Here is a 26567-nt window from a genome sequence, read left to right on the forward strand (position 1 = left end):
TCCTGTAGCAATATCTCTAGATCTTTTGGACTATGCACTAATCTCAACTGAGTTGAGATCAGAGAACATCACTGATTTATTAGCTTTGTTCAAATAGAGAGTTATAAAGATGTTTTTGTTTTGCATTCCAGATGAGATTCAAATCCAGGTTTTATCATCTTCAAAGTGCTCTTTATTTTCAGAATGGAAATATAACAAAGTAAATTATTTTATTTAATTATTATTTTTTTTTTTGAGCCCATACCCAAGAGGCTGAAGGATCTATAAGCATGTCAGTGCCATGCAACAGGCACAGTGAGAAATGAGATTGAAGTTTATTGATATTTTTCTTGAAGCATTGCAGGTTGTAGTTGTTTGGGAATACTTCGTGAGGACAGAGATAGATGGAATAAAAGAGGATGTGATCTGAAAACAATGCTTATATATGACTTAGCAATTTGCTTATGTTGCATCATATCACTGCTAAAGCTTTAGAACAGTGGTCGCCAAAGTGGTCGATATCGACCCCCAGGGATCGATATAACATTGTTAGGGGTCGATAGAAAAATATAAGACATCATTGTACGCGTAATATTTAATTCGGTTAACTTGGATTACCTCCATCCTGAACTACAACGCAATAAGAGTGAATCGTGGGAACAGTGACATGAATAGGACCTGTAAGATGGAGCAAGGTAATGAAAACAGTTACGAAGGCCCATCGTGTAGGCCAAGATGACGTATTTACCAATAAACGGATGTCGGTGGTTCCCACCTGGCGGCGCAGCGGCAGCGAGATTGCAACACGTGCGTGGTTGCTTATTTACTTATACTTACATGTATTCGAACCCAGTCTCATTTTTGTGCATCGACATACAAGTGAGCATTAATGCTCTAAAATTCATCAACATACATTAATATGTATGTTGATTCAATCATTATTCATTCACTTCTCTATTTTGACTTCTCTATTTCACTTCTCTATTTTGACTTCTCTATTTCACTTCTCTATTTCTAAACTTCTCTATTTTGAAGTGTTGAGCAGGTAATTTTGTACATCCTATATATACCTATAGGAAGATTGTATTATTATTATTTTGTTATCTAAATTAAATTTTATATATTATTTATCCCTCCTATCAAATATGTAATGTTAAGAAGGATGACAAAAACGTATCCCTTTGATGTTAAGCTAATATAATATATATTATATTATACATATAAGAAACACTGTAACTATAAAATAAACAATCTAAAAACTCACATAAGCGTCTTTTTTGTTTGTCCTATTATAATTACGTAATAGTAAAATAGAGGGGGGTCGATAAAAAGTCAAGAAACTCTTGAAGGGGTCGACGATCAAAGAAGTTTGGCGACCCCTGCTTTAGAATCTGTTTCTCATTTCTGCCCTTATGAGTTGAATCAATATGGGATGATTTCAAGTAGGTTGAAAGCTAGCCAAACAACATGTCAACTGCTGAACAGTAATTCAACTTCAAAGCACTCTAAAAATCTATGCCCCTGCCTCCCTTTTTTTTTGTACTCTTGGTTTTCTGCCACTGTTACTCATACCAGAAATGGATGTCCTATTTTCTAATTACTTCTATAATTGTTGTCATTGACAATCTAATGACTTCCATTTCTTGCTGCTATCCTGCTTCAGTGGCTACCAACACACAATAATATGACATGTTTATGTTCGAGGATAACAAAGAGATGATTGACTATCCCTTAATTTCCACATACTTTCTGGTCAGGCAGTGTATATTCATATTTGTGTATTTAGTCTAATGAACCTTTTTTTTTCTCCTTTCCCCAAATCAAATTTTCTGTATCAGGCCACTGAAGAAATACTCCTCTTTACAATGGCAATGTGGTGAATTTGAATCAACAAAGACCCCACATCAAGAAATGACAATACTCTGTTCTCACTTTTTTTTTTTTTTTTTGACACATATACAATAAAAACTTAAAAGATCACCACAAGAAAAACTCTGGCAGTGTTTATTATGTATTTCAAAGGACATAATGTAAAGGACATTTAATGATATAAAATATTTGTAATCATACTGTATGAATGACTTATATACACCACGTGAAATTGAATTTACAGGCATCTACTTTTCTAAATGTGACGGATGACCCAGTACTCTGAAATACAAATATTTTTAACAATACAAACAGTTGCAAGGTACAAAAGCAAAACAGGAACATTCAAAGAAAAAAATTTTCCGGTATGTATATGATAAAGCCAGTGATGAGCATAGCTACCACCTGGTCTATTTAATGTCTAAACAGTTGAATTTCACTGTAGTTGGCTATCATCAAGAATGTTCATAATGAATTTGCATATAGTCTAATGATCCTTTACAAAAAGTAGTCTGGTTGTGGTTTTTTTGTTGGGATGCCTCTAGTTTCCTAAAAAAAAAAAAAAAGAAATAAAAAAACATTAACACACAAAAAATGCAAAGACATGTATATTTCTGAAAGCCCTTTCTAAAACTATATGAAATCATAAATGGCATATTATAATATACATATACAAAATAACAATTTACTTTTTTTAGCTGTAGTGCTCCTTTTTTCCCCTTTTTAAATAATCTTTTTGTAAATATTACTTCAGACAGAAAAGACTTTATATAAGTTGAACTTAAAGAACTTCGATCTCATTAATTAAAACTGTCATGATCATAGTAACAATCTAAAATATAATGCTTTTAAACTATATACAGTCACTTAATTTTGATAATGAATAAAATCATTTGTGGTGAAATGCAGCTTTCCAGCAGCAGACAGGAATGTACAGGGTGATCAAAATTAAAGTATCCCTATTTAAGGCCTTGTGAAATGCCCTCCAGTGATCCAAATGATGTGAAATTTTGAAGGAATACACTGTGAGTCAAGTAGAAGCGAATACTTGGAATTTGCATATCATGCAACTCAACAGGTGCCAGGACAGTTTAAAAAAGATGGATACAGGATTTTTCTCTTCATTCTGGTTGTTAATAACATCCATAGTAATGACACTAACCTTGACCCAATATGCTTTGCTCGTGAAGCTATACTACCTAAATAATTGCAATGCTGTTGATACACTCCACCAATTTGATCGCCTGAACAAATGTCGATGAAGTCCACTATCTCCATGCTCTGTGATAAATCATTAGTCATTTTGAAGAAATGGGATCATGGGGAGTTAGACGTTGCAAACCAATCAATTCACAACAAGTGAATGAAGTTGCTACTACCACTGTGGAGCAGGCCATGAATAACAGCATTGGTTCCTATTCCTACAGTGCATGTGCTGTATCAAGACACATGGATGTGCCTTACACAACTGTCTGGAAAATTCCATTGAAGATTCTGCACTTCTACCCATTCAAGATAACCCTAACACAGGAGTTGTGCCCACAGGACTTTGAAAGTTGACTGACATTCACTTTAACATTCCTCAAGTGGAGTTGGATGCCACGCGATTATGGATGATTTTGTGAGGAAAATGAGGTTCATTTTCTTGAACAGAGCTGTGAATATCACAATTGCTAGGTAGGCTATGCAAAACATGCATGCAATCCAACAAATTCCTTTGCATTGACTCAATATTACTACCTGGTGTTTTCAGCTTCGTTTATCATTGGACCATTCTTCTTCTTTGAGGATATTTGCCAGTCTGGTCCTGTGACCTGATCAATTATTGCTGAAAGGTACTGCAGTATGATAAACAATTTTGTTGTGCCGCAGCCTACAGTAGCACCTGTGCATGGATTCAGTCATTTTCATGCAGGATGTGCCCCACTCTCACCCCAACACACATCGGTCAATTCATACAGGAGGTTCTTCAAGAACATTTCAGGGTAGCCAAAGTGATCAGTTATGCGTTTCCCACTGCATGGCCACCTTGTTCACCTGATCTGACCCCCCCCCCCTCCTCCCCATGATTTTGGGCTCTGGGGATTTCTCAAAGACAGGGTTTATCGTGATCATCCTGAATCCGGATAAAGGATTAAACCAAGAATATAATTTCTTGGCATCTTTAATTTATAATATAACCAAGTGAAAATCTTTCAAATATCTTTTTCTACTCCAGAGTATTTTAGTAATAAGTTGTAACACCCTTTGACTACTTGTATATGGAAATATGACTTCTGCATTATTTCAACCTTGGTATCACTTCTGGGTCTGACACCCATTGAAGAGTCTAGTCTGGGTTGTGGCCTTTCTCATAATGAATAACATTATGCATGTCTGTAAGGATATGCACATTGTATTATGGGATACTAAAGCAATTAATGTAAAGTCATTAGCCTCTATATACAAATAGCCCAGTTGTGATGTTACATGTGCAAAAATTTTGATTTGCTTATACTTGGATAAAGGATTAAACCAAGAATATAATTTCTTGGTATCTTTAATTTATAACATCAAGACAATGAAGTACTGACTTAAGAAAACCAAAATGTTGAAACAAGCAAACAAAGAGCTACCATCGAATTACAATTTAATGTTTTCTGAGCAGTTTGTTTTTGGTAGCAAATTACCATAAACAAAAATGGAGCTAACTTTCAATCTAAGGATATGGTGACTACTTTTATGTCTCTTGACATGGTAATATCCTTCTCGTATGTTGCTGTGCTGGCTAGATTATGTTAAAAACAAAAGTGAATTTCATTGGCTGCACATATTCTAATGTCATCAGCTGTAATACTTGCCATTGCTATGGTGAGCATGATATAGTACTTGCTATGGAACTTTACTAGCTTGCTTTTACTAAAACAGTTTTCAGCACTGCAAGTTGATTGTGTAACTCATTGAACTAGACAAGCTTTTTTTCCAATGAAACGTATAAATCACATTATTTGTGCTTATTCAAATGCAAAATTACATATAAATCTTTCATAATCCATTGAAGAAAACAGCCAAAAAGGCTTAAACTAATATTATTTTATAAACAAGCAGGAAAACAAGATTTACCTTTTGAAACTGTAATGTTTCAAATGTGACTGAGACAAGAATAATTTCAGCATGCAATGTCATGGTATTACAACACTGAAAAGTACAGACACCACTCAAGGAACTGTGTAGTTAGTATTTTTTTTTTTTTATTGGTGCTTCTGATTAAAGGGTTCACTGGCCTTAAAGCAGTTTTGAACTGTTGGTTCCATTCACAGAACAAGCAGAAACTCAGAATACCATGCTACTCCATTTTGTACATCAAAAACATGTCTTTCAAAATATGGTGTTCTAGGTTTCTGCTTGATCCCCCAAGGAGAACTGACAGTTTTAAATAGTTATCAGGAGCCCACAGTCACACTAGGTAAATATATGAGCTCCTGAGAGAATCTATCTTCTAAATAATGCATTACAAAGGAAATTCATGCAAAGGTTGTATTCTTATAAGATATTAATCACTTTCAACAATTAGTTTCTATAATATAGCATTAGATATTTATTATTTTTCCTTTATCATAATGCTAAACTGAGAGACGAAAGATCATTACAGGTTTGATCAAAGTTCACTACAGGTTTGTAGAAGAACTTTATGATGCCTCTTCCTATTCCAGCCAATTCCTAGTTAATCTCGAGAATAAGCAAGAAGGCTCCTCCCCCCACCCCCCAAAAAATTAGGTTTTTCCTTGCTTCTCAGAAAAGATTGTAGAATGCACTATTTTAGACATACAGACCTAGTCAAGGATAAGACAAGCAAGACTTGACTCAGATCCTGCATTCCAATATAAAATTACATATATCTGATTTTTTCAATAACTGAATCAGTTTGAATAGAATCTATGCAATTAGAAGTATTAAAAAAGATGACATTTTAAATCTATTATCAGCAAAAAATACACGATAACCATGTAAATTAAGAGAGAAAGTAAACAAACCAAAGTCACGCTTCTATCTCAGACTTCTTATTTACAATACATTATTTTTGATCCGCTTCTGTGGCAAATCATGACACTGTTATCCTGCTCATCCAGCTATGTATCAATAACATTAGCATTACAAAGACACAAATTAAAAATGTTTCTCTTAAAATAATATGTGTTTCTGAGGAATTGGTAAAAATTTTATACATTACCTGTGGAGCTGCTTCAAATATCGTGAATTCCCTTTGGAGATGCTCATCAAGTTCTAAAATAGCTGCAACATTTCCACATCTACAATGACAAAAAATTATTTTCATGGGACTGAATGATAATAGAAAACAAATTAATTTTTAATATCATATCCATGTGTTAATGTACATTGCAAACCCAAAAATTACAATTTGTATAGGTGCGCAAAAAATTACACTGGTTTGCATGAATTAAGGAACAAAGAGAAAAAGCAAGATAACTCAAAAACTGCATGATGAATTTTTATGCAATTAAGGGAAAAGCAGTATGATATGAGATGTGAAAGAAACAATCACAAAAATTGTAAATAAGTACTAAAATTCAATAACAATGGGTATATGAACACAGTGGTCAAAAACAAGACATCGAACTGAGATAGTCAAAGTGTATTAATAAGGAATGCAGCCCTTACAGCAATACTGCATTCACAACGACGTTTCATACTGTTTATAATGATGTCCAGGAGCTTGCAGCTTAAGATGTTTGTGAACTACAAGGCTTGTTGTATGAGTAGGATGAGTGGAGAGAGCAACCATCAGCAAAACTATGAACAGGGTTTGCAGTCAATGAGAGTGGGTCATTTATATAATTAGGAAGAGTGTGGGTGAAATGAGTTGTCTTCAGCTTTTATATGTCTGATTTCTTTTGCGGTGCTATTTTTATTTATTTATTTATTATTATTTTTTTATTATTATTATTATTTATTATGGAATTACCTGTAGATGGAAAGAAAGGCAAAAAAGAAGAAACTCATTAACACTGGATTTGAAAACCAGTAGATTGTACTCTTTAGGAAATGCATTATATGGAAGACTATTTCAAAAGACAGCAGAAGGAATGAACGAGAAGGAAAAAGAATTTGTTCAGCATTTGGAGGCAAACTGTGAAGCAAAGTTGAATAGCTATGTATCTGTTTTAATCAACTTAGAAGAGAACAGAGTTGGCAGAAAATGCAAACACAGAAACAGAATTCATGCAAAAAATGAGTGGAGCAAATTATTGGTGATCATTAAACTGCTCTCTTATGTGAGTCAAGGATTTTTAGGGGACATTAATATTAATAATAATAATTGTCATTATTATTATTGTGAAGCCTCTGTAGTACAACTGGAACAAAAGTGGAACATTGCACCCTTCGACTGGAAAATACCTATGTTCGATTCTTGTTGTGATGAGAAGAATCTTTATATGGGCTTTTTCAAATGAACATAAAAGAGAAAAACCAAATTTTTTGTAAGCTTTCACCTTCTGCCACAGAAGGTGAAATCTGAATGAGGCAGGCAAACAGAAGCCCTTTTCAGGTCAGAATTCCATTTATTTTCATTCATTTCTCTCATCCCTCTGAATCTATGAGGAAGTCTTTTCTTAGTCATCTAGCTTTGATATAGCCTCTGAAGGGGGAATGCAGAGAGAGAGAGAGAGAGAGAGAGAGAGAGAGAGAGAGAGAGAGAGAGAGAGAGAGAGAGTGTAAATCTTAAAATTTATATGCATGATATCTAACCATTTTTTTACATCTTAATGTTTTTAATAAATTTTATATATAGATATTGTTGTGTCCCAATTTATGATTATTATTCTATCTAATGAAATTCTATCTATACTCAACTTTTATCTATGTACGAGATATCACCCCAAAATACAAATATTTAAACTATTTCTCCCCTTAGTGTCCCTAATATTTATATTATACTGCACCTTTTGGGACATTTAGTTTGAGATATAAAATACAAAAACAAGGAGCAATTACAAAAATATGTCTGAGTGTGAAAACCAATATTACAGTCGTGACACTTTATCTCATCTCGTAACTCACCTTGTCCCCTCCCGCGTGATTAGGTTCGCACATTTTCAAGTGGTACATTGGGTAGCAATTTCAGACAACTGTATTATCAATGAACAAAGGTTTATTAAACTCATTAGCATGGTACAATTCAATTTCTAATATATATAACTCAATTCAATACTAAGAAAACATTTACAAAATAACATTAGCTAATCTCAAGTATTTGGCTAAGATCCTATATGAGTATTGCGATCATGCCACCATAACAAATTCAACACATACAATCATATGTATAATCCTAGATCTAATTAACACTTTGGTTAACCCTATATTAGTCTGAAAACGCTATATGCTGTAGCACATGGACATATGTGATCAATTCACTCTATTTAACTATCTAAAACTTGTAGATTAAACTATCCTTTCACCGTGCTAATACATAACTTTGACATTTAAAACTTTCCTATAAGCTACAATACACATGCATAAATCTCAGGACACTTGAATAGTTATATAATTAATATTAACAAGCATACCCTCATTACAATCAGTCATGTACTATAGTCCTAGTATAATTTTCCTTAGTCACTTCAACTGTTTAGTAATAGAACAATGATTACAATTACCTACAATTTCAATTAACATGAGATTTTTACAGTACCTTTTGACTTGGGTTTTCTATATTGGCCTCTATCGTTTTTCCGATTGTACTATCCTGAGATGAACTCCTCTATAATCTGTCATGCCTAAGTTCTTTTGGCATTAAACTGAGCTTTTGCGATCTTAAATTTTTGTACTTGAATTAAGGACACACTTAGAATCATCTATACAATGGCTGTGAAACTCACCACATAGGCACTGACTTCTTTATAGATTTCCTCTTTTCGTTGTTGTCACTGGATGATGAAACACATAGACAATACCTTCTTTCCTTTAGCTTAATGGCATTCCTCGTTTCTTACCATAGGAATACGGAATCGAAATCCCGCTCACTTTTGTTCCCTTGTTGTGTCGGATGGAGATTCCAAAGTCGAACTCCAACCCTGCCACTCAGGAAAGCTGCGTGAAAAACCTATATGAAAAGCTCGTGAAGAAACTATCAGGGAAAAAAACCTGGTGGGAGGGGGGGGGGGGTTCTAACCCTTTTTATACCTTGACCCCTACTGGCACCTTCTTCAATTTCTTTTCTCCACCCACTTACTTGATTCGACTTCACCGACCAATTAGGGTGGCGTGTTTCTGCCAAACATCCTGCAGTTGGCGAGCATGCGGCGACGTCTCAATTCGGGAATTAACCCTGAGCGATAGTCTTTTGCTTTTGCTAGCCTCAAATTAATCCCCAAAATTTTCTAAGAATTTACTTAATATTTTAATCTCTCATTTCAAGTGTTAAAACTAACCTCTCACATACAATTTCTTATGACTAATCTTTTCTGTCTTACTTAACTAATTTTTTCACATCACAACTGTAATATATTCCTTCTTTTATTATTTAGTTCAACAAACACTTTTTTGTTATCTTGGATGCAAGAATATTTTTCTTTCTTTAAACAATTTATGTATTAGCTCTTATACAGGGGTTTTATTTTATTTTCTCTTCATGTTACACCATGATAACTGAAAATTCCACATAGCGAAGGTATTAGGGTGTAACAATATAAAATACATATATAATTTAATATAAATACATGATTATAATGTAACAACTAATAAATTTAGCAAAATCTATACATTCTTTTTAAGAATGCTGCCAATTTACAAGTTCATTTATGAACTTATATACTTACCGGTAGCAATAATTAGGAGCTGACCATACAGTCAAAACAGTTTCATTGAAATGCCATTTATATCCTTCCATAACTAACTGATGTGCACGGCATATCATGTCAATGTCATTTGCTGCATTAAACTGGGCTACCACATCACTTCCAAATAAATAGCCAGCTCCTCGAGGACTTACTCCCCATCCTTGAGTATCTAAAATTATTATAACTCTATTAATAATGTTTTTTTATATCATGGAAATTATTAAAAATACGTAATAATATATGTTATGAGAAGTAAACTAAAACAAATACTAATAAAAGAATATCAAAAATCTTCGACAGTTAAACAGCATTCCTTCTGGAGTGCTATTTGAACACACAGCTGACTCTCACTCATAGCAAACTTTAAGAGACCAAAGGGTGATCTGTGAGTAGTTTGCTAAAGTGAATTTCCATTAACAAATCATTGTTACTATGGAACATTGAAATCCTGTATGACCCTTTCAGAAGTTTGTAAGTCTTAATCATATCACCCCTCTTTCTCCAATATGCTAGTGTCTGCAGCCTACAAATTCTCAATCTGTCTTCATAATCAGTATTCCACAATCCTGATATCATTTTTAACACTCTCCTTTGTACTCTCTCCAATATATCAGAATGACAACAGAAATCAGACCTGCATACAATAGTCTAGTTTGTTGAATGAATTTATTATAATAATGTTTTCTATGAGAGTTGACTGTACCACTTACAAAATATTACATAAAAAAGAAACATAAAAACAAACAAACAAACCTATCCTGATGTGATCCTATTCCTTTAAAATGCCATTATATTACGCCTCACATGGATTGTAATTTATGGAATTACTGAAATCCACACAGTGAGTCTCCTCTTGTAATGATGTGATGCATGCTGGTGACCTTAGGAACAGAGGCTCTCCATTTCCCTCTCTCGTTTTTTGTTTCAACAGCTGTAATTTCCTTTATGTTGTCCATCCAACTCTACCACTGTCTTCCTCTCTTTCTCATGCCTTCAACCTTCCCTTAACATAATTGTCTTTTCCAATGATTCATCTGCTAGTATTATATGTTGAAAGTATATTAACTGCTGCTCAGCAATCAATGATTACACAGAGCACTCTGTCTTTATTATTATTATCACACCCTCCATGAAGTCAGCAGACTCATCATGGGAGGATCGTTCAACCGACAACATACTGAATCTTAAAATCCTTCACACTCCCTGCATTAACAACAAATTCTGGTAATGTATTCCATTCACCCACAATTCTCTATGTAAAAAATCTCCTTGCATCCCTCTGCACTATACTCTTATATAACTTCCAGGGATGGCCTCTGTTTTTTTCCTATCACCTTTTACTCTGTTTATAATTCACCTTCCAATTAATCTGATAAAAATCCCCCAACTAACTTAAATGCCACTATCATATCACCCCCCCCCTTTCCTCCTATCCATCACATTCCACTGCTATCCACATTCCTTCAGCCTCTCTCCATAGTCAACATTCCAGAGCCCTGATATTGTTTTAGTCACTTGCCTTCAGACCCTCTTCAATGTTTTCATATCACAATGAAAACCAGGTGACCAAATCTGAACACAAAGTGTGGTCTGATCGGTGCTTTAAACAGTAGCACAAGCACCTCCTTATCTCTACATGTTAGAGTACTTCTTATCATAATGACAATACAATGTGCAGCCTTTGTAACATGTCCTCTAAACTTCAGTCTACTGTCAACCATCACTTTCCCAGATCTCAAACCTCATCCATTCTGCAGCACAGTGTCATCAATACAGTACAGACCTTATATTTCTGCACTCCAAAATGCAACACCTTGCACTTATTAAAACCACGACCCCCTACTCATTTGTCCAAGCCAAAAGTCTAATCAAATCTTCCTAAAGGGAATTAACATCAGCAGTGCTACTTATAATTCTCCCCAACTGTGCATCATCAGCAAACAACTGAAGATTCTCCAGTCAGTTTACATGATATATCATTCACAAATAAGTTAAACAGCAGGGGCTCCAGAACAGAACCCTGGGGCATGCCACTGGTTATCCTCCTTTTTTGAGACATTGCTCTATCACACACAATTTGCAGGTATTGTTCAGAAAGCCAATCCATCTAACCAATATACTATCCATGCCCATCCTTTGCAGCCTATACACCAACTTATTATGTTGGCATACAGGTAAGCTATCAAATGCTTTTGCTAAGTTCAAGAATATCATAATACACTCGGGTCTCTTTTAATGTGGTATAGTACGCCCACAGATACGAGACCTTTCAACACTTCTGCGCATGTCAATAGAAGGAGAATCGATCCGATAATAGGGTAATCCAGCGTTTCCCAAACTTTTTCTATGATGGAACACTTCACAAATCCTGAAATTTTCATGGAACACCTTGACCTTGGTTATTTTGTAATAAATTAATTAATAATAAATTGTTAATTTACCTGATTTATTATTATTAATTAATAGTTGATTATTAATTAATTAAACATAAACATTAAATTAATTTATGCTGATTTTCATTGACATATCGCATTCTGATCACCAAAAATTTATAATATAAGTACTTACAAGTGAATGCAGACTTTTTCTCCTGTGTGCTGATAGTTTTCTCCTCCCTTTGTACATCCTGGAGATTGTACAAAGACCCTTGTCTCTTATTCATATTAAAATTTAAATCTGTAGGCCTATTACTTTTAAAAAATCACAACACTACGGTTTCGAAACAAGCATGTGGATAATGCCTTAAGTGATGATGATATTATTGGATATCGATTAACTTTAGATATCGTCGAAGTCGATCCAGAAAACGATAGTGAAGCAGAAGAAAAACCTCTCCCCCCTCAAATATAATTCGAGGTCTTAAACTGTGCAATAAATTGGAAAATCATTTTCTTGTTAATGACACAAATTCTGAACGAGCCTTTAAATTCCAACGTGAGCTGAAGAACTGTATGTCTTGATATCGCGAGCTGTATAAAAAATTAGTGAAATCATCATTGCAAAGTTTAATCACTGATTACATTGTAAGAAGAAAAAAATCAGCACAGAACAAGGGTGAAGCTAATTCTGTTTGTGAAGAACCATTGACTTTACCATACAGATCTGATGCGCTGACTATCTCTTCTGGTGATGAAAGTGATTTTGCACCAGTTCGCAAACGTTGCCAAATATTGTCTAATAGCGACAATAATTCTGATGACAAAATGTAAAAAAAAAAAAATTGTTACTTCAAGGGTGAAGCTAATTCTGTTTGTGAAGAACCATTGACTTTACCATACAGATCTGATGCGCTGACTATCTCTTCTGGTGATGAAAGTGATTTTGCACCAGTTCGCAAACGTTGCCAATTATTGTCAAATAGCGTCAATAATTCTGATGACAAAATGTAAAAAAAAAAAAAAAAATTTGTTACTTTTCAATAAAATTAAACAAATAAAGCTTTAAAACAAACTTAAGCATTATTATTTTCCTGAATTTTCATAAACTTTTTTATGCAATTTTAGGTTTATTTTAATTCATTGCTTCGGTTTTATGCGGTTTTAGAAAATTATGGTACGTATCCCTAATTTTTCAACGTAAGTTAGGCCTTTTTTGCGCGACTTTTTATATGCGGTTTTCTGTGGAACGTAACTACCGCATAAACAGAGACCTGACTGTACATGATTCTCTCTTATCTAATACATTTATTACCTTTCATACAATTCAGGTAAATTTCTAAAACAAGACCTATCCTTTATAAATCTATGATGACCATCATAAAGACTCCTATGTCCATCAACCCAATCTTGTATTCAATGTCTAACTAATCACTCACCTTGAATACAACTGCAGTTATACAGACTGGTCTATAATCAAAAAACTTCTGTCCTAGCACCATGCTAGTGGAGAGGTAATATTTTGCTTTCTTTCTGCTCCTTAGGAACCTTACCCACTGCAAGACTTTCATTAAATAAACAGGTCAGTGGTATAGCTAACTGTTGTGCACATTCCTTAAAAATATGTGGTGATATGGCATCCATTCCCACAGCCTTATATGATATACTCTAAAATTCGATGTAGCTTAGAATTTTTTACAAGCGCTTTATATCGATTTTTACTGAGGTCACATCTCAAAAGTTTGTGTTGTAAAATTAAACTTTCTATAAAGAATGTATATAGTCCGATGGGAAATTAATCTGCTCAAATGTAGTAAACAAAGAATGTAGAATGTCTAAAGGTAGTAACAACAAGAGAAAATGCTGTGTCACTGGAAATTGTATATTATTGTTTTAACTAAATGCATGGGAAACCTTTGTTTAAAGCTGTGTATGCCAACCTTCAAGGTCATTCATTCTTAAAAGGGTCGGCGTGGATCAGACAAGGTTCCACTGTCCGACAAATTGGATTTTGAAGTGCGCATGAGATAACAAAGAAATGGTCGGCTTTAATATTAGATCAAGGAGTCATGCTAAATTCTTCGGGGGGGGGGTCTCAACCCTTCATGAAAGGTCCCGGAGACGGAGAAATAAAAAGGCGCCGAGGAGAATGTCGAGCATCGGCAGTCGAAAATACAGGACACGACTACACGGCTAGGGCAAGTCAGAAGTCGGCAGAGAAGAAACGGATGCCGGTCCACCCAAGGCTGTCTAGATCTAGGAATTGGCTAATAACCGAAGAGCGGACTTCAGTGTCCGGAGAAGAATGCATTGCCATCTGAACGAGACTGCATAAGCTCCACATGTTGGACCCCCTAAGTCCAAGCCCATGAGTGCTGGAGATCAGCATTCCAAAACCTTGCCAACACCTTGATGAGACGCAGGTGAAGCAAGACACTGTAGAAGAAAATCTAAGGCCTGAAATGGAAGAAAAGTCTGAGAACTCTGGAGCAGAACCTTGAATGAGTGCACGACACAGATGACAGAGCCTATGTGAGTTTATTCCAATTTATGTTCTATGTTTCTTTTATGTAACCTAGGAGCAATAATTTAGATGGACTGATAAGATATAAGGTACTAGGAATAAGCAGTGTCTAAGAAAACCTTTTGGTTTGGTAGTAATTGGAATACAATTGTGAGATAACTTAGCATAAGTTGATTTCTTTATGAATAGATTGGAATTGTATTTTTTTATAAGCAGAGAAGTAAATGAATATTTATGTTGTATAATTTGTTTAGAATTGCAAAGGGAAGTTTTTAATGCTAAATTTTTATGGATAGGTAGAGAGAGTAACCTCCCTATCGTTTAATTGATGTACTTCTGTATTAGTGTAAATAAATGTGTTTTAGTTATATGTCAACAGAGTGCTGCCTGATCTTTTGATTTACAATGCACTGTTCCTAAATAAACTCAGACCTGAGAGCGGGAAACCAATAAAGTATTAGAAATTCTTGTAGCAAGGCTTATACGTTGATCATACATAAATGGTAATTAGAAAGCTTAAGGAATTAACAATTCATACAACGGATATTAATTAAAGCAAACTTTAATGAATACCTTCAATATTTTAGCAACGTCACGTTGCCATCTTCAGGAACATACAAATCTGGCATGTGCACGCAGGCACTAACAAAAGCAAATGAGGAAGAAGACAAGAAACTAAAATTGTTCCTAAAGTCCTAATGGTGTCCCCTAGCGGGCTAATTGGGTTGTCTTGGCGTTGGGCTGAAGTTCTCATAATGTAGGCTTTCCAAATTTGGGGTAGTTTCATGTATCCAAATTTGTTGAGGTTTGGAATGCTTTTTAGAGCTGCTGATGATTCCATGAATAATCTTTCTTACTTGAACTTGCTGCGATGTATTATTTTAGTTTTCTTCCAACAAATTCTATGTCGGGTATCTAAGGCATGGTCTGCCAACCCAGAGTGGCTGTACTGGTGAAACCGGATGTAGTCTTTGTGTTCTGAAATCCTGATATTTGCTGTCCTGCCTGTTTGGCCAAAGTAGGACAGTTTACAGCTTCAAGGGACCTGGTATACACCAGGCAGGTCTCCACTCCCCTAAGGTATTCATTAAAGTTTGCTTTAATTAATATCTGTTGATATTAATTAATATTTATATGTGTTGTTAATTCCTTAAACTAATTACCAATTAAAGTATTAGAAGCATAATTTAAGTGCATGTGAACCACGGCTGTTTATGCTATTTTATTTGAAGGAATTTATGCTAGAGAGAGATCTGCCGGCCATATTACTGAGTCTTATGCCCAGAAAGAATACTGGTGGCACAGTCTGAACAAACAAATTTTCCAGTTCTCTTGGGCATACGACAAGTAGTGCAAAAGGTGGAATAGATTTTTTGTACGAAAGAGTAAGTCACTAAGGTGACACAAGATAGAGTAAGAAGTCAGCAAAGACAGAGAATAATAATTAAGATATTACAATGGCACAGCCGACAACATAATAAAGTAGTAAAGAATATAAAGAGGCAAATATATAGATTTCATAGCCAATATATAGCCAACGATATCAAAAAAGAGCAACCGTTTACAATACCTTATACATCATTAATAACTACACCTTGCGAAGTTATCACCAAAATGATTCACCTTATCTAACCTAATCAACACCTTATACACCTCTGATTCTTTCACTTCAAATTTTCTTAATACATGCCTCTCTTTTACATAATACACATCATTTACACCAGTATGATACACACTGATGAGGTGCTCATTCAATAATTCCACTATATCCTCTGCAACTGTCACGCTGCTGCCATGTCTATCCACCAGTGTCAACCTGCCATAATTATTCTTTTTTTTCCTTGCCACATAGTGGAAGAATTCCCTTGAATTAACTTTGGCCTGACCAGCCAATCTCCTCTTAGATGCCACCTTTTTTTTCTTTACCATGCTCATCAGGTTCCTAACCTGCTTTATACTCCTCATGGATCTGATTGCCACCAACTTATTTCCAACTGGGCTTAATTCCGTTGTTCATCCATTTTTTCATTCCTACTCTATTTACTCACAACCCTTGGGATGCAGTTACACAGTGATTATGTCAGAGACTTATGAATTCCCATGCACTGTCAACATCTTTTTTGCACAGCTCAACTACCCCAAGTATAAATGCTAGTTGGCTACAGAGCTTCCCATAATCACTCACCTTATCATTCCACATATATTCTTTTTTGGCAGTAACCTTTTCTTGTTTAACCAATTCCCGAACAAATACCACATGATCACTCTCACCAACTGACGGAAGTGTTAATATCTTATTAACAACTACACCTTGCGAAGTTATCACCAAATTCAATACTCTAAAACCTCTAGCTGCTTGTCACATGTTATGTAAGATATCTATCCTCAGAAATTCAACAAATACACTCTACTTGTTCTCATACTCTATTTCCTCCTTTTAATCGATATTCCTGCAATTAAAGTCTCCCATCAGGATCACATTTTTTCATGCCCAACCAATATGCCTAAACATTTCACAATATTTTCCACATTCCAGGGCCTATAACAGCATCCTATCAGATATACTAGTCTGTTCATTTTAACTTCACACCACACATATTCAAAATCTGTATATTTACTATCAACGTCAACATTTTCCGAACACAATTCCTCTGCGACCATTATCAGTACTCTCCTCCTCCCACTCTTCTTTTCATTTTCCTATTGTTCTGGAAAATTGTCATTCTTGCTGTCCATGGGATTCTTAATATTTACCTGCCTTCATGTCCATAATTCAAATTAATCAACTTGCTTTCTGACTTTCTTCTTAATGATTCACCTTTCACATCCATACATCACTGGAAAAACCACTACTTTAAGAATTCCAACTGTAGTGGTACTAACATCTCTATTTTTCATAATTTTTGTCATGTTCCTGAAGGCATCACTCGAGGAAAGATTGCTATAAAAGGAGTTAGAGATGATAAAGGTGACATGAAAACAGGAGAAAAAGATATCCTTGAAGTATGGAGTAATTACTTTGAAAAACTGCTAAATGAAACAAGCAGTGATGACAGCACAGTGAAAAAAAACACTAACCAGGCATGCAGTCAGGAATACATATCCATACTTGAAGTAGAAAAAGCCATCAAAGGCTTGAAATGTGGAAAGGCAGCAGGAGTAGATGATATTCGACCAGAAATGCTGAAGTATGGTGGTATAAAAGTCTTACAGTGGCTGCACTGCATAGTTCAGAAAGCCTGGCCAGAAAGACGAATTCCCGATGATTGGAGTAGAGCTCTCATAGTACCCATATATAAAAAGGGAAATAAAACTGAATGTGAGAATTACAGAGGTATTTCCCTACTGAGTGTTCCTGGCAAGATCTACGCAAGTATACTTGAGAAACGGTCGAGAAGAATTGTGGAAGAAAAGCTTGGTGAAGAACAAGCTGGATTCAGGTCAAATAGAGGCTGTCAGGATCAGATCTTCACTTTACGACAAATAGTCGAGAAAGCATGGGAATATAACAAAGATCTGCTTTGTTATATTCCCAATATGCTGCAGTTATATGGTGTCAATGGGGCATTATATCAAGCAATACTTAGTCTTTATTTGAGTTGTAAGTCAGCAGTTAGAATTGAAGGAAGTACAGGAAGATGGTTTAATGTTAAATCTGGTGTGAGACAAGGATGTACATTATCCCCTCTGTTATTCATTATCTATATGGATCACATTATGAGGAAAGTGGTATTAAACCTGATATCAAAATTGGAGATGTTAATGTCAGCTCTTTGCTTTATGCGGATGATATTATACTTCTAAATAAATCCGCTACAAGTCTGCAAGATTCTCTGACTAAATTGAATAGCTGTTGTAATAGATATGGTATGAAGATCAGCAATAAAAAGACAAAGACAATGAAAATAGGCAGAATCATTGAAAATGTCAACTGTGTTGTGAATGGAGAACCTGTGGAACAAGTAAAACATTTCAGCTACTTAGGCACAATTTTTACCGAAGATGGTAAATTAAATATAGAAATAGACAACAGAATCAGCAAAGCTGGTATGGTGGGAAGTCAATTGAATAAATTCATATGGAATAAGAGAGAAATTAGTCAGAACACTAAATTAGCTGTATACAAGACAGTGTTCAAACCAGTTTTAACTTATGGATCTGAGAGCTGGGTCAGAAGTAAAACACTTGACCAAAGACTAGAGACCGCAGATATGAGAGTCCTGAGAAAGATTAGAGGCGTGAACAGATGGCATCAATGGCAATATCATATTAAAAATGAGGGGATATTAGGAAAGAACTTGACATTGTCAGCATCCAGGAATGCATTAGCAGAGCTAATCTCAGGTGGTATGGTCACTTAAATAGAATGGGAGAGGAAAGATTAGCAAAACAAGTGTTCTCTGCCAGGTTGGCAGGAAAACGACCCAGAGGAAGACCAAGATATAGGTGGATTGATACGGTACAAAGTGCCTTAGACGATAGAAATATAAGATCTGATAATGTTGGAGTCCTGATAATGTTGGAGACCAAGATATAGGTGGATTGATACGGTACAAAGTGCCTTAGACGATAGAAATATAACATCTGATAATGTTGGAGTCTTGACAAGTAACAGACTGATTTGGAGGAAAATTGTCGATAGGAAGTTAGTAATGATGTAATTTTTTCATGTAGTACTGTCATATCCTGTACATCCCTTGAGGGTACATGGCAGGAATTTGATGATGATGATTCTTTTTTTAGAGAATTCACTGAAGATCCACTGGCAATCCATTCCACACATCTCACCACAAGCCATGAAAAGAATGTGAACTCAAGTGCTTCCTAATCACACCTTTAATTAGTTTCCAGGGGTGACCTGAAGTTCCTACTCCACCTATCATGAGCTGTAAAATCTTGTTTGTCTAGACCAGGGGTGGGGAACCCCTTGCCAGTGAGTCTATTTCAATTCACCCCTTTGCTGATGTACTCATATGTACATGTAAATAAAATTTTATAATAATTTAAATTTATTATAATTAAATTTATTTAAATTTAAATAATTAAATATACAAAACCAAAAATAGCTATATTACATATAATATGATTGTCACACGTCTGGTAAGATATATATTGCACGCTACATACACTATATATAAGAGTTAAAATTTACCAGTTGCCTGCGGAAGTTTTTAAATTAGCAATTTTTGCCCTTGATACTAAAAATGTTCCCCACCCCTGGTCTAGACCATAAGATTTCCTTACTAACTTATATGTTTCTCTCTCTCTCTCTCTCTTTCATCTATTACTCAAATTTTGGAGACTATGTTCCCACAGTCTGTCTTTATATGCAGAATGGCCTAGGTCAGATATCATCATCCTGGTTACTGTCTGCTGGATATTTTTCAATTTTTTACTTCATCTCCTCTAAACCCAGGTGACAATATCTGAGCACAGTAGTCAAGATGTGGTCTTATCAAAGTCATGTATATTGGAAGAATAACTTCCTTATTCCTACCATGCACCATAAATATATGGTTCCACAAAATAAGAACTGCAGATGTGGAACAGCTACAACTATGCTTGTAACTATCTGTTTCAGAGTATAACTATTCTCTGAAACAGCTATGCTTGTGACTATAGCTGTTTCAGAAAATAGTTATACTGAATAAATCAATATCCTCCTCTTCTATTTCTTTAATCACAAAATAGTGGATAAGAGGACTCATTTTTCATTTAAAACATAAATGACATTTAAATAGGACCTCACAAGTAAAAACACTGATCTGATTACTAATTTTTTTTGGAAAAAAAAAATTAAAATTAACAAAAATTTTTTCATTTTTATGAAGTGAATGAAATTCTAAATTTTTTCAAGAAAAGAGTTACGAATCATAGAAGGAAGAATATGATGTGGAGGGAGAGTCAAGGTTGTCAGTAAAAATAATAATTCTGGCAGGTGATTTGTTTAAGTGTAGTTTCCTTCAAGAACAAACAATCTGCAGTTGTTTGCTTCTGCAGTTTTTCAAATAAAACTGTGCTGTAGTGAGCAATATATCCTTGAATTTTTCCATTCAATATTTGTAATGCAATCATAGAATGATCATTAAGAAAAATATTCCAACGTGTTATTATCTCATCACGATTATTCTCTTCATTTTTTACTGGATATGCTAATTTTTCCTGATGATTTGTTAGTATCTTAGCTGAATCCCAAATTGGTTTGCAAGATTTATAATTTTAATTTGTGACTGATTTTTGTGGACTTCTTCAATTTGAATCTCTAGGTAAAAACAGCATGAAGATGTAGAAGTAGAAGCAAAATAGTATCAGTGTTGCATGTCGCTTATTAGTACTTTTAGTAAAAACACTCAAAAGCTTTTTATGACACCAATTCATATGAAGCAAATGGAGGCCAAAGCTTCCTTGATCAGTGAATATAGCATGAGGAATTTTGTATGCTGTAGGCATGTATTCAATATATTTATTGTAACAGTGAATGTTTTGTGGTATGAAAGTGTGAGTGGACAGAGTGTCTGTGTTGGAAATGCTCATGAACAAGTATTTCAGCGCAACTCACAACAAGATATACAAAGTTGTGACAAAAGTGGAAGAATGTAGTAAATAATATTAATAATAAGGCAGGATAGCAAAAGTGTTGTAGATAATGTAGTGCAAGGAGTGAATGACAGTGTAAAAAATATGAATGAATGAGAGTATAAAAGAAGTGGCTGAAAGTACTGCAGATAGTGAGGAGAGAAATAGCATGCTTATGTGGAGTCGTTCACAAGACAAGATGTGAGCCCAAGGTCTGCTGTCTCAGTATGATAGAACTGAATTGAGAAGAAGGGTCATGAATGCCAATGAGAAGATTGTGCAGGAAGAATGGTATGCAGTTTATAGATGTATGGAGTGAATCTGATGGATGAAAGGACTTGTATATATCTGATGAACTGCATTTCAATGTTTTGGAGTTAGATGCTTAGAGAGAGAGAGTGTTGTTCAGAAAAGTTGGAAGTGCGAAATCAGGGAAACTAGAAACATTGAGGACAGTCAAGGTGGGTTCCGTCATCCATTGGACAAATAAGTGTGCATTGAAACAATTATGTCAGTCTAGGGAGATGTTAAAATGAATGCTAGAAGTATTAAAAATAAAGGAGAGGAGTTTTGGGCATTGGTCAGCACAACTTGGCCAAAAATGATGGGCATCAACAAGACCTGGTTGACAGACAATGATAAAGTTACAGGGATAGAATGTCAAAGGTATTGTGTTTTCAGAGAGGACAGAGGGAATAGGACAAGAGATGGGGTATTGCTGATTATAGCTGAAAAACTTCAATTAACAAAATCAGTAATTGAGGAGGATTTCAGATCTGGGGGAGATAACCCATTTGAAACTAACTGATGCAGGATAGAGACCGACAGGACAAAATATATTGTCAGTTATTGCTATAGAATGGTGGTGGTAGTCGGGAGAGTCATGTGGATACCATGCATCAGCAGAGTAGTATAATGAGTGCATATCCAGCAATTATTATGGAGGGCTTCAATTATGGGGATATAGCTTGAAGGGAGGAAAGGGGGCAGCCAACATAGAAGTGAAATTTATATAGTTGTTAAAGAATAACTCAAAACAACATGCCATGGAGGAGACCAGGAATTTGAGAGTGAAGGATCAGGTAACAGCATTAGAAGATGTATCCATAAACAAGGTAGAACACTCTGCCTCCATTCAGGGAAAGTGACTATGCAGTCTTGTTCTGGGAGGTTGCTAAACATGTTTCTCTAGTAAAAATACTGTTGCTGTTTGGAACTCTTCTTATCACAACTTCACGAATTTCTTGAGAAAATTAACTCAGTAAACTCAAGAATTAAATTTGCCCTTGAAATAGAAGAAAACAATCATCTCCCCTTTTTTAATGTTATCATTCTATGTCAATCAACCTAATGGAAGTTTACAGTTCTTGTTTTATGTACATATAAAAAAAAAAACAATGAATACTGGAAAATGCGATTATGACTTTAGTTCTCCATGCACATAACCTGTGTTCCCTTAATAATTTTTTAAACCAAGAACTGTTCTTTATAAGAGTTACTTTCATCTTTAATGGACATAATTACAAATTAATGGCCTTCATCCAAATGCTGCTCTAAAAAGTTCCTAGAATTTCCATTCCGTATGTAAAGAGAGTATTGGAGCTATATGAATTGTATCTTTTTATCTAATTATATATATATATATATATATATATATATATATATATATATATATATATATATATATATATATATATAATATATATATATATATATATATATATATGTAGCTTTTAGTCCAGTTCAAAAATTAAATTCCTTCCTAGACTCCCTGAAAGATAAATATCCTTCTCTCTCTGTCAATCTGGAGTTTATAAAATCCTGTGCCCATGTGGCCTTTGTTATTATGGGCAGACATTAAGTTCAGAATGTCTGCCCATAACATCAAGATTATATTCTACTTTATGCATCAAATAAGTATGGTTTAGCAAGCCACACCTTATCCACTAGGCAGAATTCACTGGAATAAAACTAGTCTTAAACAGAAGTTATTTTTTACTTGAAAGATTATATAAAAAAGGTCGTGAAGCCATCCTAAGTTATACTCCTAATTCCTGTGTTTCTTGATTTGATAATTATCTATTCTATGAATTCTAATAGTTGCAGATGAAGCTATCCTACCGAAATTAATAGCATATATTGTTACACATGCATACGTTTTAAGTATTGTTCTAATTAAGAACCTAACTGAAAATTCTGCAAGTAATATTATTTTTTCCTTATGGAAGTGTCATTCTGTTGCTAATTTTATTATTATGTTATCCACTTGAATTTCTATATTTAGCTGAAAGTGCACACAGGAAGGGTGATGACTAGTACAGTATAAAAATGAGATTATGTCTGATTAGCTATGTAGGCTAAAATAAATCCAAAAGAGCTTTTTCATTATGTAGATCAGGGCTGCCCAAAGGAACTGCCCACAGTGTGATTTTGTGCAGCCTGCCTCTAGGTTTTGATTTTCACGAGCGAAAAAATAAAATAACAATTTGAATCAAATGTGTATTAGATATTTTAATTCTATCACTGATCGATAATTTCGACATTGCTAATTTTATTTGGTGTTTTTATATCATTATATACCCACGTGTTTTTCAAATATTAGATGTCTCAAAGAAGCGTTCTTACACTGCTTTGTTCCAATGCGCATGCTTCAGGCACTCACAGGGAATGTGAGCGCGTGATTAGTGCGCAATTAGTGTTGTTCGTTTGTTCAGCTTTCGAGGTTGTGTCGCTGCTGCTCACCAAATTACTAGATACATATTGTGATGCGGCCCTCAGATAAATTTTTTTTTCTAATACAACCTGCCGATTACATCATCATCATCATCATCAAATTCCTGCTATGTACCCACAAGGAGTGTACAGGATATAACAGTACTACATGAAAAAATTACATCATTACTAACTTCCTATCTACAATTTTCCTCCAAATCAGTCTGTTACTTGTCAAGACTCCAACATTATCAGATCTTATATTTCTATCGTCTAAGGCACTTTGTACCGTATCAATCCACCTATATCTTGGTCTTCCTCTGGGTTGTTTTCCTGCCAACCTGGCAGAGAACACTTGTTTTGCTAATCTTTCCTCTCCCATTCTATTTAAGTGACCATACCACCTGAGATTAGCTCTGCTAATGCATTCCTGGATGCTGACAATGTCAAGTTCTTTTCTAATATCCTCATTATTAATATGATATTGCCATTGATGCCATCTGTTCACGCCTCTAATCTTTCTCAGGACTCTCATATCTGCAGTCTCTAGTCTTTGGTCAAGTGTTTTACTTCTGACCCAGCTCTCAGATCCATAAGTTAAAACTGGTTTGAACACTGTCTTGTATACAGCTAATTTAGTGTTCCGACTAATTTCTCTCTTATTCCATATGAATTTATTCAATTGACTTCCCACCATACCAGCTTTGCTGATTCTGTTGTCTATTTCTATATTTAATTTACCATCTTCAGTAAATATTGTGCATAAGTAGCTGAAATGTTTTACTTGTTCCACAGGTTCTCCATTCACAACACAGTTGACATTTTCAATGATTCTGCCTATTTTCATTGTCTTTGTCTTTTTATTGCTGACCTTCATACCATATCTATTACAACAGCTATTCAATTTAGTCAGAGAATCTTGTAGACTTGTAGCGGATTTATTTAGAAGTATAACATCATCTGCATAAAGCAAAGAGCTGACATTAACATCTCCAATTTTGATATCAGGTTTAATACCACTTTCCTTCATAATGTGATCCATATAGATAATGAATAACAGAGGGGATAATGTACATCCTTGTCTCAAACCAGATTTAACATTAAACCATCTTCCTGTACTTCCTTCAATTCTAACTGCTGACTTACAACTCAAATAAAGACTAAGTATTGCTTGATATAATGCCCCATTGACACGATATAACTGCAGCGTATTGAATAGCTTCTCTCTTGGCCTTGTCATATGCCTTTTCCAAATCGACAAAACTTAAATACAGATCTTTGTTATATTCCCATGCTTTCTCGACTATTTGTCGTAAAGTGAAGATCTGATCCTGACAGCCTCTATTTGGCCTGAATCCAGCTTGTTCTTCACCAAGCTTTTCTTCCACAATTCTTCTCAACCGTTTCTCAAGTATACTGGCATAGATCTTGCCAGGAACACTCAGTAGGGAAATACCTCTGTAATTCTCACATTCAGTTTTATTACCCTTTTTATATATGGGTACTATGAGAGCTCTACTCCAATCATCGGGAATTTGTCCCTCTGTGCAGGCTTTCTGAACTATGCAGTGCAGCCACTGTAAGACTTTTATATCACCATACTTCAGCATTTCTGGTCGAATATCATCTACTCCTGCTGCCTTTCCACATTTCAAGCCTTTGATGGCTTTTTCTACTTCAAGTATGGATATGTATTCCTGACTGCATGCCTGGTCAGTGTTTTTTATCACTGCGCTGTCATCACTGCTTGTTTCATTTAGCAGTTTTTCAAAGTAATTACTCCATACTTCAAGGATATCTTTTTCTCCTGTTTTCATGTCACCTTTATCATCTCTAACTCCTTTTACAGCACTCTTTCCTCCATTCCTAAGCTTCTTCAACAACCTCCAGAATATTTTGCCACCTTCTTGATATTTATTTTCTATATTCTTGCCAAAGTTCTCCCATGACTTTTGTTTAGCTAGTTTTACACACTGTTTAGCTTTCTTACATTTGTCTCTGTATTCTGTAAGAGTAAAAGCTGACTTATTTGCCAGGAACTTTTGATATGCTTTCTTCTTTTCCTTCACTGCCTCTTTAACTTCCTGTGTCCACCAGGGAGTTCTGATTTTTTTATCTTTGCACACAACCTCACCACATGCCTCTCTGGCAGAATCAATCAATGTTTCCTTCAGAGTTTGCCACTGAATCTCCAAGGTTTGATTCCTGTTCTCAAACTCTTTCATTTTCTTTTCAATAATATTTCTGTATTTTAGTCTACAGTTTACATCTGAGAGCTGCTCAACTTTTATTCGCTTTAAAACTTTCTTACAAGTTATTCTTTTCAATATGAAATTCAATTTTATCCTGCTCCAGACTAAATAGTGATCCCTTCCAATTTCAAATCCTCTGTACACTCTGGTGTCCTGCACCAGGGAGAAGACATCACTATCAACAATAACATAGTCAATGAGACTTTTCTTATTCCTAGTCTCTTCTCTCCATGTGAATTTGTGCCCATTTTTATGTTGGAACATGGTGTTAGTAATAACCAGTCCATGTCCTGAGCAGAAATCCAACAGATATTTGCCATTATTATTAGCTTTGCTCTTTTCTCCAAATTTTCCCAAAATATTTTTGTATGTCTCACAATCATTTCCTACTCTGCTATTTAGATCCCCAACAAGGACCAACTTTTCCTTTTTCATTGTGTCA

At 34.9% G+C, this 26567-nt stretch overlaps 1 protein-coding gene across 3 annotated transcripts in view; it reads right to left on the reverse strand.

The window, feature by feature from the left end:
- Window positions 1-1966: 1966 nt before the first annotated feature.
- Pp4-19C (protein phosphatase 19C) overlaps window positions 1967-26567 on the reverse strand; it is a 156269-nt gene continuing 131668 nt past the window's right edge. For all 3 annotated transcript variants that reach the window (XM_090400674.1, XM_090400673.1, XM_090400675.1), the window contains 3 exons: window positions 9666-9855; window positions 6059-6137; window positions 1967-2397 (listed from right to left, as the gene is read on the reverse strand). In XM_090400674.1, the coding sequence (XP_090256800.1) occupies window positions 2347-2397; window positions 6059-6137; window positions 9666-9855 (320 nt within the window). In that variant the 3' untranslated portion in view covers window positions 1967-2346. The remainder of the gene's footprint in view (window positions 2398-6058; window positions 6138-9665; window positions 9856-26567) is intronic.

Source organism: Typopeltis vanoorti, chromosome 11, assembly GCF_054136105.1.
Source record: "Typopeltis vanoorti isolate ZY-2024b chromosome 11, IOZ_Tvanoo_1.0, whole genome shotgun sequence".
In the NCBI taxonomy this organism is placed as follows: domain Eukaryota; kingdom Metazoa; phylum Arthropoda; class Arachnida; order Uropygi; family Thelyphonidae; genus Typopeltis; species Typopeltis vanoorti.